The sequence below is a fragment of the Lynx rufus genome, unplaced genomic scaffold (assembly GCF_022079265.1).
Source record: "Lynx rufus isolate CCGP_SWC_20201006 ecotype Redwood Valley unplaced genomic scaffold, mLynRuf1.p SCAF_11, whole genome shotgun sequence".
Classification (NCBI taxonomy): domain Eukaryota; kingdom Metazoa; phylum Chordata; class Mammalia; order Carnivora; family Felidae; genus Lynx; species Lynx rufus.
This window is the reverse complement of record NW_025814825.1, coordinates 16,561,105-16,574,410: the sequence shown is the minus strand read 5'-3', so window position 1 is coordinate 16,574,410 and position 13,306 is coordinate 16,561,105. Positions and strand designations below refer to the sequence as shown.

Below are 13,306 nucleotides of genomic sequence, written 5' to 3'. Positions count from 1 at the left end.
ATATGGAATACAACAGTAAGTCCCTGAAAGCTGCTGAAAATATCCAGAATTAGTCAAAACACCACACCCTTAGCATCCCTAATGCTTGGAAAATACCATTAGGAAATAAGAAAATAGACTATATATATGTGTGTGTATACATATGTGTGTATGTATACGTATGTATGTGTGTATGTATGTGTGTTGTATATGTATGTATCTGTGTGTGTGTGTGTGTGATTCAGGACAAGATGATGTGTTGCCGAAAAGGCAGCTGCAAGTATCAAAACTGTCTAAGATCCAAAGAGTTAAAAAGAATGTTTAAGACTCATTTTCACAGTCAAAAATCCTGACCTAATGTTACTACTTTACCTGAAGCCTATTTCATTAGAAGTCTAGACAAGTCCCATCTTGATAAAAGCTCAAAAGTGGAACAAGCTGTCATGCCTCTGAGTACAACAGAAAGACTCATTCACTCTTCATTTTATCTTTCCCTTGACCCAACTAACTAGTTTGAGACAATCCAAGTGCTCTCTCAATAATGTCTCAACAACTGGTATTATCTGCTCACAAAAGCAGTGCTTAGATAGTCTGCTATTTGGAAGAACTACTGAAGCTTAATTATAGGAACAACATAAACTACAATATTTTTTTCTTTCCTGACCCTGAAACAGCAGGTATTTGATCTATCTAGTCTTCCACATTGTAATAGGTTTCTGTCTGACTTTAGTCATTCTAAAACTGACTTTCATCCATACCAATTCCAAAATCCAGGTTATACAAAGAGTATATTTTGCAATGTTTAGGGCTTTATCCAACTTTCAGCTGAATACACATAGCTAAGCACTCTTTGAGAAATGTGACATCTGCAATACAAAGGACACCAATTCAAAGGAAAACTAAGAAGGTCAACAGAGAGGAGGACACTTGGACTCTCTATAATTAGCAGATAAAAAAAATACACACATTTCTGCCAAAAAGATCCAGAGTCTGAGACTATGAACGATTCCCCTAGGGCCGAGAGACTTCTGGAAGCCTGCCACATCAAAGAACAATATGGACTAGTGAATGGTCCTTCACAAAGTACAGGCAATTGGAAAAGTCCCAGAAAAAGACAAGGAGGGTCTCTCTAGGGCAGGGATAATGGGACTGGAGAGGCGAAGACAAAGTGGTGAAAACCAAAGAAAGGAATCTAAAAATAAAGTTCTTTTATTTATGACATTTACACAAAAGTGATGTAGGATGTATGTTAATATTATTTTTATGGAAATATTTCATACTAATAACATTGCCAAAGCCCTAATAAAATATCTCCCTAGAAGGGAGTGGGGGGCAAACAGAATAACAAACTGAACGAGCCAAGACCACAAGTGATTTTTAACACAATTTTGTCTCTCAGCCCCATTTTGGACCATAAACTCATCTTCACTTTTTTTCTTAGGGACAGTATCATTGTTTTTGTAATTCTGTTTGAAGGCTTCTGTAAGATTTCATTTCTCCAACAAAAAACATCAAAAGACCTACCTGATATTAGAAGCATCTCCCTTTCCAACTATAGCAGCCTAAAATGAGAATTCCCATATTTTGTACTGTACTGGAAACATACCAATATTTGATACTTAATAAATTATAGCAAAATACTCCCAATAAAGTGAAATACCAAGGACTCTGTTTAAAATTGAACTGATTTCATAAAAATGCTAAAGCTCAAATATTCAAATGGAATCTTAATGCTACAAAGTGTGTGGTGATAACTGAAGTCTCTCTTAGAATATTTGACTTTCCAAAGTCCTCATAATCTGACCTAATTGAGCTTTACCACTTTTAATGAGAAACACTAATACTATCCTTTAGGAGTTCCCTCACCAAGTCAAAGATAAAGTTTTATCTTCAGTGGTTTAATTCATTTCCATATCACCTCACCAAAGAGAGCTTTCTTAAATAAATACAAAGAAGTTATGCTAAGGAGCCAGTGTGGTAATATCCAATTTGAATTCTAGACTATCAGAAGATGTGCAATTACATTTCAGAAAGGAAGAAGCCCTTCTATTTTAACTTGCATTGTATTCTTCCTAGCAGCCATGCATAGGAATGATGATGATGTTAAATCTAATTAGACACAGATTTACTACTTTCCCTACTATTTTTCCATATTGCTAATATTATAAATAGCACCTGCTTTAAAAACTGTAATAAGCTCACTGCAACTATCAAATTTAAAATACCAGAAATCTATTTGTTGGGGGAAAACAGCTTCTAAACAGTTGAGGAAATGTAAGAAATACTTTTACTGTTAATGAAAAGCCAGCAATGTTAACCAGTATACAGCCCAGCAGTAAAGAGGTCTGGAATCACACTATCTTCTTAGAATGCTGGCTTCACCACTCACTAGCTCTATAAGTGATATGACAAATTACTTAGGCTTTGAGTCCCACTTTTTCATGTGCAAAACAAGGATAATAATCTTATGGCCCTCACAGTTATTGTGACAAGTCAAGGAGATAATAAATGTAAAAGCACTTGGAATACTGCCAGCATTTAACACTTAAGAAATGTTAGTTATTATTTTTACTATTTTTGTTTCATTTTCACAATTAAATGGAACTGCACAGCAAAAACACTTCTCTGAGACATTAGTTGACTAAATTGTGAGATAACTCCATCTCTGTACAGTTGTCTTTTATATCATAAATGTCTTCCCACAATGCAAAATCTATAAATTTCTAGCACATCAAGAACAATGATAATCTGCCCTTCGAATATATTAGAGAAAGTCCTATATACACGAAACCATAGTACAACCAGTCTACATTCAGATCCAAGTACAGAAGCTAAAGTAAGAAAAATCAAAAACCAGCAATACATTATGGTTTTAGTATAAGAAACAACAAATATTTTCTACAGTATTAACATACTTACATTGGCTATTTGACATTTTGGATCCCTTTGAGAATCTGATTAAAACAAAAACAACAACAAAAAGCAATAGGCCCTAACTCTAGAAAAACGCATGGATACTGATAACTTTATATTAGATTTCTGGGGATTTGTGACCTATCTTTCCCAAGTTCATTCATAGACCCAGGTTAAGAATTTCTATTACAATTACTTACCAATTTTACATGGTTTTAAACTATTTACCACTTGTAATCTCAAAGGGCAATATTATATTTTCACCAAGGTAAAATACTATTGCAAATATACCACACAAACAATCCAATACCTTGTGGCCAAACTGACTTGATAAGATTTTTATTTTTATTTGTTCTTTTTTAAGAATTAGATCAAGTAAAATCATAAAGTAAAAATTCTAGGACTCATTTCCTCTGTTTTCCTTGTTCTATGATGATGCTAATTGGACAATATGAAAAGATCAGCATCATAGAAGGAGCAGTAACAATTGCATGCTAAGCAATAAATTACTCTGTTCTCAATCCTAGACACTTCCAGACATGAATTTTCCTTTAGACTAAAAATACTTCTAAAGAGATGCCGCATGAAAAAAAAATGATAAGGTTAGCAAGAAATGATGGGCAAGGTTAAAGAAAGGATAAAAAAGGGACTGGAGCATTTGTAGTGACTTCTACCTGGATGACAAATTTATTGAAAAATACTATTAAATTACCTAAAGCTGCCTGAATTAGTCCAGGTACCTGGTAATTATAAAATCTTAATATACCTCAGGGTAATGTACAGGTTTTGAAAACAAAGATATCCAAATCCATCAAGAAATGGATCTATATTCCTTTAAGGAATTTCCTCATGGTATATATAAGCTTTTATAAAAAATATTTAATGAGAAACCTAAGTGCTTAACGTGGCTTTGTCAGACACAAGAATTAGGATTTGAGTCACTCAGTACACTTTTTTGAAACAAATATTATTAAAATAAAATTTTTTATAGGTAACTTACTTCTTTAAGAACACATTTTCTCACAAAGAATTGAGGGTTGTTAACACAAATACCACCGAAAGATAAAATAAATGTGAGGAAAACTAATAAAAATAAAATTAAGAAATAAATACAGGGGTGCCTGGGTGGCTCAGTTGGTTGAACATCCGACTTCAGCTCAGGTCATGATCTCACAGTTCATGCGTTCGAGCCCTGGGTGGGGCTCAATGCTGTCAGCACAGAGCCCACTTCAGATACTTTGTCCCCTCTCTCTCTCTCTGCCTCTCCTCTGTTTGCACTCATGTGTGCTTTCCCTCTCTCTCTCTCTCTCCCTCTCTAAAATAAACAAATGTTAAAAAAAAGAAAGAAAGAAATACTAGAGGGTACCTGGCTGGCTCAGTCAGTACAGCATGCGACCCTCAACCTAGAGTTTGTAGGTTCAAGCCCCACTTTGGGTATGGAGAGTACTTAAAAAAAATTAAACCTAGGTGGTTCAGTCTGTTGATCATCATGATTTAGGCTCTTTGTTGGTTCAGTCGGTGAGCACTCTTGATTTCAGTACAGGTCATGATCCCAGAGTTGTGGGATCAAGCCCTGCACTGGGCTCGGCTCTGAGCATGGAGCCTGCTTAAGATTCTCTCTCTCACCCTCTTGCCCCCTTCCCAACTCATGCTTTCTCTAAATAAATAAATAAATTCAAGAAAGAAAGAAAGAAAGAAAGAAAGAAAGAAAGAAAGAAAGAAAGGAAGAAAGAAGAAAAAGGAAGAAAGAAAAGAGAAAAAGAAAGATGGAGGGAGGGAGGGAGGGAGGGAGGGAGGGAAGGAGGGAAGGAAGGAAGGAAGAAAGGAAGAAAGGAAGGAAGGAAGGTAGGAAGGAAGAAAGGAAGGAAGGAAGGCAGGCAGGCAGGCTAGAAAGGCAAATCACTGGGTCCTACCCAGTTTCTAGAGCTGGGTCTCTATCAGCTTAAACCACTGAGGGAAGTAGAGTCCATCTCAAGAGCTGGCAGTACCCAAAGAAGAAAAACAAGCTATCAGGTGCACAACTTTCCTTAACACTTGTGTTTCCATCACTCCTAGAAATGTAGTCAATGCCTACAACTACTCTTTCTGCCAACAATGAAAGGCCTAAATTATTATAAACAATTTGCTATTGCTCTACTTAGGTTTTAGTTTGGGAGACACCTTCAGTAGCTTTGAAATGAAACAAAAATCCTACTCGATCAAAGATTTAAATTACAGAAGTCATTTATATGTATAAGTGAGAAAACTGTCATATATGTATAAATACTCCAGAAATAACATAAGACCCAGAGAAACTAAACAGTAAAAGATATGGCATGACACAAAATAAACATTCACTTTCACCCACTGAGAATCAGATAATAATAAATTACTTCAAATTGAAATACGCAGGATTTAGGTCACACATTAAAACAATTCCAGGAATGCACAGGTTATCGGTATTAATATAATTAACTAGTCTATAGAGCTGTCTTCTCTGAAAATAATAAAGAGAAAAATGTATCAATTATACCTCAATAAAGCTGAAAAGATAAATTATAAATAATTTAATATTTTTTAAAGAGAAAAATATACAATGGCCTTTCTTAGTATAAGAAACATTATTTAACTCACCAATTAGCAACTAGTGTTTAAAAAACAAATTGCATAATCATCACATTAAATTCTTCCCAATAAGGAAACCCCTAATACATAGTAAAACAGTATAGAACAATTTATATTAAAAAACAATATATACACTTTAAAATATAAAAGCCTGCTCTAAAGCAAAAGATATGATTTTATTCAACTTCACTCAGAACTTTTGTACATATAGAATTTAACTGAAACTGTACAAGACAGATGGGCAATACTTAGAATATATTGTCTTTACTTACCTGATCTTTCTCATGGGGTAGAAGGCTGACAGGTGGTAGCGAGGACGGGAAAGCACTGGGATACTTGGGAGCCCCTTTGCAGTCTAAGCTTCCATAATTGACCCTGTACTGCGGTCCATCTTTCAGTAACCTCCCATTGTTCACTGCACGTTTGGCCCCTAGTCGCAGCCGCTGCTGAAAGGCTGGGTTGTTGGTGGTGCTTATGAGATCACTTTGACTTCTGAGATACTTCTCGATGTTCTTCAGGGAGGAGCCATTTGGCTCCTCGAGTCCTTCAATTGCTCTCCTTAAAAGTTTATTCCAATCCACATTGCGGAGATCATTACATGATCCCCTAGACCCCTTGGTTGACTTAGGAAAAGTGCCTGGTTTAACTGATGAAAAGCGCCCAGGGTTGTCTGGGTCCTTATAGGAGGCAAGGCCTTTGTTGGTGACTTTAAGAACTGAGCCATCCTGAACACTGAGTTCCAGCTGTTCAGAGACTGTCTTCTTATCCAACCCATGGGAAGTGCTGACTGCATGGCAGATTCTCTCTTCAGAGGGCCTTTGCTTTTGCTTTTTTATTTTCTGTATAGCTTCAAGAATCCACTCTGTATAAAGTGGGTTTGCAAGTTTTACCATGGTTGACAAATGACTTCTTCAATACCAAAGTTACCCATAGAGGTTCTCCTTGTATTTAACAGAACTTGAACATTTAAAAGTCATTTACAATTCAACAAATGGGCAAAATATTCCAGACCGTATTAAACAAAACCTCACAAACATCCATCCTTAAGAGATTAAAAACAGGACACACAGGCAATGTTGATAGTTGTCTTATTTGACCAACGGGAAAGACTGCATTCCGGTGAAGAACATCTTTAACAAGGAAATCAAGACCTTAAAGGATAAAAAGGGGGAAAAGGTCCTTAATAATGGAACTTTGAAAAATAAAAGACTCTTTAGTATTACTTTTCAGATGCAAAAGGCCCACAGAAGTAATGACAGGCAAGTGTTATGTAACAAAGCCACAGTGACTATATTTCCTAACCAGAAATTGGGTCACGGTCTGAGAAGGAAATTTTTTTTAGGACTCTCACTTGTTATTTATTATGAAGTCATTATGGGGCACTGAAAAGATAACACCTACGTACTTATTTAATAGATTAACCTTTATTGAAATTAATAACATTACATGAGTAGCTCAAGATATATGTCTATTCTAAACATAAAACCAACCTCAAAGAGTAAGTCTACGACACAAAAAATCTGATGAAAGTATAGCTGACTCGAACAATATGAGGGATTGGGGCATCAACCCCCACATAGTCAAAAATCTACCTATAACTTTTGACTCCCCAAAAACTTAACTACTAATAGCCTACTATTAACTGGAAGCCTTTCCAATAACCATAAACGGTTGATTAACACATTTTGTAAGTTATATTTATTACATACTGTATTTTTAAAATAAAGTTAGCTAGAGAAAAGAAAATGTTATTAAGAAAATCATAAGGATGAGAGGGGTGCTTGGGTGGCTCAGTCAGTTAAGTGTCTGACTCTTGATTTCAGCTCAGGTCATGATCTCACAGTTTGTGGGAATGAGCCCCATGTCAGGCTCTGTGCTGACAGCGTTGAACCTACTTGGGATTCTCTCTCTCTCTGCTCCTCCTCTGTTGGCATGCATGCTTGTTCAAAATAAATACTTTAAAAAAAAAAAATCTTCAACTTAAAAAAGGCAATAATCCAATAATCCTGATTCTTCTATTTCAGCTAGATATTTCCCAAGTCACACATAAGAAAATTTCTCATCTAGCCACTTCTATGGAATCATATCCTCCCATCCCTTTGCAAAGGGTCTGTGACACTCTCTAACCCACAGGTTGGAAAACTGAAACTAATATGGTAACATAACCCTTCACCTTTTTTTTTTAATTTTTTGTTTTTAATGTTTATTTATTTTTGAGACAGAGAGAGACAGACCATGAGCAGGGAAGGGGCAGAGAGAGAAGGAGACACAGAATCTGAAGCAGGCTCCAGGCTCTGGGCTGTCAGCACAAGGCCCAACGCAGGGCTCAAGCTTGTCAACTGCGAGATCATGACCTGAGCCGAAGTCAGACGCTCAACCGACTGAGCCACCCAGGCACCCCTTTAACCCTTCACCTTTTAAATAATATACCATTCTAGGTATCTTAATACCTGGCTCAATACAAGGAAGGTTCATGCAAATCTGATTCCAGGTAAACAGTGGTATTGCTCTCTGAGAGCCTCTGGTGTACAACAAAACCACCTTATATCGCCAATCTATATATTGGGTACACTTGCAAAGAACACCAGAAGAAAGTGCCCTCGCCTGGGAGATAGATCAGATCTGGGTTCTAATCTTGCCTTCCACTAGTAATATACACATCTTAACTCTTTTTAGAGTTTAAAGTTTACAGAGTATGCACACACCTAACTTGTCATTTAATCTGCAAGTCAATTCTGTGGGTAAGCTAAGGTTCAGGAAAAGACAGAACTCAAGGTTACAGTCAATAGTAAAACTTAAGGCTCAAATGCCATTATTCTAAAATCGAAGTCCTGTGCTATCTTCACCTGAGCCACAACTGCCTGTGCCAGCTAGATCTGCCTCTGCAATCGGACTAATGGTATGAATACCAGCTCTACCAACATCTAGTGGAGAAACCCTGGATGAGTGTCAGTCACCTTACCTGTAGGGTAATAATATGTCCCTCACAGGAGTATTAAGAGAATTAAGTGAATATGATATCTAATATACAATATACAGTAGCTATCATCACTTCCATTAATAGAATATCTACATGCTTTGAAACATGTCTCATAAAATACAAAATTAAATTTATCTCTGGTTATTTATTTAATGTATCTAAAAGGGAAAATAAGTGTCTTTCCTCAAAACTTTAGCCAGATACGGGGTGCCTGGGTGGCTCAGTCAGTTAAGCGTCCGACTTCAGCTCAGGTCATGATTCTCATGGCTTGTGGGTTTGAGCCCACGTCGGGCTCTGTGCTGACAGCTCAGAGCCTGGAGCTGGCTTCAGATTCTATGTTTCTCTCTCTCTGCCCCCGCTTGCAATGTCTCTCTCACTCTCAAAAATAAACTTTAAATTATTATTATTTTTTTTAAACGTTTATTTATTTTTGGGACAGAGAGAGACAGAGCATGAACGGGGGAGGGGCAGAGAGAGAGGGAGACACAGAATCAGAAACAGGCTCCAGGCTCTGAGCCATCAGCCCAGAGCCTGACGCGGGGCTCGAACTCACGGACGGCGAGATCGTGACCTGGCTGAAGTCGGACGCTTAACCGACTGCGCCACCCAGGCGCCCCTCAAAAATAAACTTTAAAAAAATTTAAAAAAACCACACAAAACTTTAGCCAGATATAATGAAAAACATAACATTTCCTCTGCTGCTGAAAAACTGGGCCACTGAACCGTACTTGCTCAGTCAGCTTGAAAGAGGCAGTTTAAAAAGGATTGTCCTCTTTGCAATCAGTAAACTGTAGGTTCACTCCATTTTTTCAGATTCAGAAATGTGTGGCTAAAGGGACTGTACAGGTCATCCCATCTAATCCCTAGTTATCCAGTAAAAGATCCCTTGTTCAATAACCTCAACAGATGGGCCATCAAGTCTCAAAATACTTCCAGTGATGGAGAATTTGTTGCTTTTTGAGGGAGTTCTCTCCACTGTTGGAGAGCTCTAACTGTAATAATATATTTCTTGTTCACAAAAGGCAAAATCTGTCCTCCTCTAACTTCTACCCTCTAGTCCTGGCTTCCATAGAACAATCTCAAGAAACTCTTATTAATTCTAAATATGACAAGCCTTCAAATATTTGAAAATAAGAACTGTTTAAAAAAAAATCACTAAAAGTCAACTCCATTCTACCTACTTTATTTAGACCACTCATATCCACCCTTAACACTTCCTACCACATGGTTTCCAAGCACCTCCTTCTTTTGGTTGGCTCACTAGTTTGGCTAACGTCCATCCTAAAATCTGGCAGTCCGGGCATTATCCAAGTATAAATGGAACTCAAGGTTACATGAACTTTCTTAACAGCCTTGCCACACAATTGACTCATGCTAAGCATGCAGTCCAACAAAAAATCCCAGATCTTCTTTCAAAAATGCTGTCAAGCTGACTCCTTCCATTCCCTTCCTTGTGCAAATATAAATGCCGGGATTTAAAATTTATTACAGTTCAAGTTCATTTTGTTGGTTTGGGTCTATCTTCCAACTTGTTAGATCATTTTGGATCCTGGTTCTGTCATCTATGTCATCTGCAAATCTAATAAACGCTCCCCTTGTGTCATTATATAAATCATTGAAAAAATGTTAGACTTGGAATATGGTGTGTTTAGGAATGAAATCACTGGCTTTCATTGTGCAACTACTTTCAAGATGGAACATGGAATCATTCTGTGTTAGTAAGTTTAGAATAGGACACGTCTTTCCAAAGTAAAATGGTTTGGGGCAAAATTTCATTAGAAGACATTTCACGATGTCCAAGTAATTATTTAGGATAAATCAACTAATTTAATTTGATTGCACAAAATACAACTGCAGGAAGCAGAAGAAGAGGTCACAGAAAAGTATCCAACAGTGCTCTCAGGCACTCTGGTTACACAGGTAAATGAACACACATTAAAACAAAAACTAGGGGCGCCTGGGTGGCGCAGTCGGTTAAGCGTCCGACTTCAGCCAGGTCACGATCTCGCGGTCCGTGAGTTCGAGCCCCACGTCAGGCTCTGGGCTGATGGCTCAGAGCCTGGAGCCTGTTTCCGATTCTGTGTCTCCCTCTCTCTCTGCCCCTCCCCTGTTCATGCTCTGTCTCTCTGTCCCAAAAATAAATAAACGTTGAAAAAAAAATAAAAAAAAAAACAACAAAAAAACAAAAACTAATAAACATGCATAATATACCTTCATGACAAGCTAATACCACAATCTTTACATACAATCAAAAGAATTGTTCATATCCATTATCAACACATTTCAATAAGACTGACATTTTATATCTTAAAAATATAATAAAATAAGGGAAAATACCAGAATTGGAACTCCAAATGTTTTAACAGTCCATGACAAAAAAGAAGATTGTCCAGATCTTCAAGCAAATCTGCCAAAGGAAAAAAAAGTAAATGTTAATTTGGGCATAAGGACATCCCTCAAATTCAGGAACCATCTATGGATCTTCACAACTATCCAATACAAACAACTACTATGAGTTTATTAGCACTTTACTTTTGGTGTTGTATTAACTCTTTCCTACCACTAAAGGGTTTTTAAGAACATGGAATTCAGAACAGGAAATGGAAGCCCCAAAGCAGTGCTTAAAAAAATAAATTTTGGGGGTGCCTAGGTGGCTCAGTTGGTTAGGCAACCGACCTCGACTCAGGTCATGATCTTGCAGTTTGTGAGTTCAAGCCCCACGTCAGGCTCTGTGCTGACAGCTCAGAGCCTGGAGCTACTTCAGATTCTGTGTCTCCCCCTCTCTCTACCCCTCCCCTGCTCATGCTCTATGTCTGTCTCTCAATAATAAATAAACGTTAAAAAAAAAAAAAGAAATTTTGGGGGTGCCTGGGTGGCTCAGTTGGTTAAACGTCCAACTCTTGATTTTGGCTCAGGTCGTGATCTCCAGGTTAGTGAGATCAAGCCCTGTGTGGTGCTTTGCACTGACAGCACACAGCCTGCTTGGGATTCTCTGTCTCTGCTCTCCTCTGCTTGCATGTGCACATTCTCTCTCTCTCAAAATAAACAAACTTAAAAAAAAAAATTGGGGGGGTGCCTGGGTGGCTCAGTCAGTTAAGCGTCCAACTCTGATTTTTGCTCAGGTCATGATCTCAGAGTTGTGAAATCAAGCCCTGCATAGGGCTCTGTGCTCAGCAGAGCCTGCTTAAATTCTCTCTCCTCTCTCTGCCCCTCCCCTGCTCATTTACATGCACGCGCGCACACACACACACACACTCTCTCTCTCTCTCTCTCTCTCTCTCTCTCTCTCTCTCAAAAAAAAAGAAAGAAATTTTGTTCTTCTTTAAGATAACCAGATCTGTCCTCCAGACTGTGATAGAGTCTAAGCAAGAATCTCATCATGAGGAAAAAAAAATTGGTATTACTCAAATAGCCAGGCAGGTATAACATTTTGTCTGGGAAAAAAAGTCAATTATTGTTTGAAGCTCAGTATTAACTTTCCCAGGAAACTTTCACTATTTCACCCAGAGGTCACCTGGCATCAATGTACTGACTGGATAATCAAGATATGGCCAATAATTGTACCTAAGAGAAGGATGTACCAGCTTTCACAATACTAAATATGTATTAACACAGATCACACTTTAGGACAACAGTGGACAACAGTGATCATGTTCACTTCAAAGGCAAAAAATAAATTTAAAGCAATACCGTGAATAATTTCATTTTTATCTTATACAAAACAACCAAGCAACCTTACATCCTCCTTCTCCCCTCCCCCAACTAGACACACACCACACTCTTCAATTTAATCTTAAAATTAGCTCTCATCTGACACCAACCAACAGAGTTAATTAGGCAGAAGCAGATGTAACTCAGCAGCTCTATGCTACAAGCGGAATCTGTGTTAAAGCATACACACACACACAGCTAGGAGAGGAAAAGAATCAGTAGTCTCTTATCTGTAGCCAATTGTCAACTAAACACATCCACTTTGTATATTATCCACAGCAAATTTTTTAATCTTAGGCAAGTTTGTTTCTGACATCCCAATGGCCACACTGTAAATTGGTATACACTAAGAGAATAGATTGAAAACTAATTTTAGTCTAAGCAGTATCTAACTAGAAAGACAAATCTATAAGCAAAAGAAAAAAAAAAGCATAATTCATTCAAAAGTCAAACAGAAATGCTTTTTTCCCCAATTTGCAATTATCCACACCACTTCTCTTTTTCAGAGCACCAAGATTTGTTTCACATGTAGATAGGACATTCTATCACAAGAACAACCCTAAAAAATCATTATTCTCTTTTCATTTTTTTCTATAAAATGAAAGTTGGACTAAAAGGCTACCAAAAAGGGAGTGAATTATTCCAAATTAATTCTGAGGACTCACGCTACATCAAATTAAATTATTCTATTTTCTAAGGGCTTCAATCACTTTATTTTTAACTAGAAAATAATATCAGTAAATTATATGGTTGTATGGATGTATTTACATCATTCATTACAAACTATTCTAAACAGATCTAGAGAAATGCTTAGTCCAACACGAGCTTTTGGCTTCATTAGTATCATATAAATATCAACACTATTCAGAAATATTCATGTCAGCATAAGAAGAGTCAAAATACCCTGGATCATAAATATTATGTGAAACCTCCTCACAGCTTTCAATAAAGCTGTGTGTTGTTTCAAAATCAATGTCATAATACTTGAGTCATGAGATTACAGATGAGCCAAAAACAGTGCTTAAAGTAAAGATTAACAATAGAGTTTACTCTTTTGTCATCCTGGGTCTTACTTGCTAAGTTATTTTTAGCTCTCTCACTTTTATATGCTCCTGGATT

At 37.2% G+C, this 13,306-nt stretch overlaps 1 protein-coding gene across 3 annotated transcripts in view; it reads right to left on the bottom strand.

Annotated features, from left to right (window-relative positions):
* The window catches only part of KAT6B (lysine acetyltransferase 6B), a 190,589-nt gene that overhangs the window by 168,747 nt on the left and 8,536 nt on the right, over positions 1-13,306 (bottom strand). For all 3 annotated transcript variants that reach the window (XM_047073003.1, XM_047073004.1, XM_047073006.1), the window contains exons 2-3: positions 10,814-10,883; positions 5,769-6,647 (exon numbers count right to left, since the gene is read on the bottom strand). In XM_047073003.1, coding sequence (XP_046928959.1) covers positions 5,769-6,389 — 621 coding nt within the window. In that variant the 5' untranslated portion in view covers positions 6,390-6,647; positions 10,814-10,883. The remainder of the gene's footprint in view (positions 1-5,768; positions 6,648-10,813; positions 10,884-13,306) is intronic.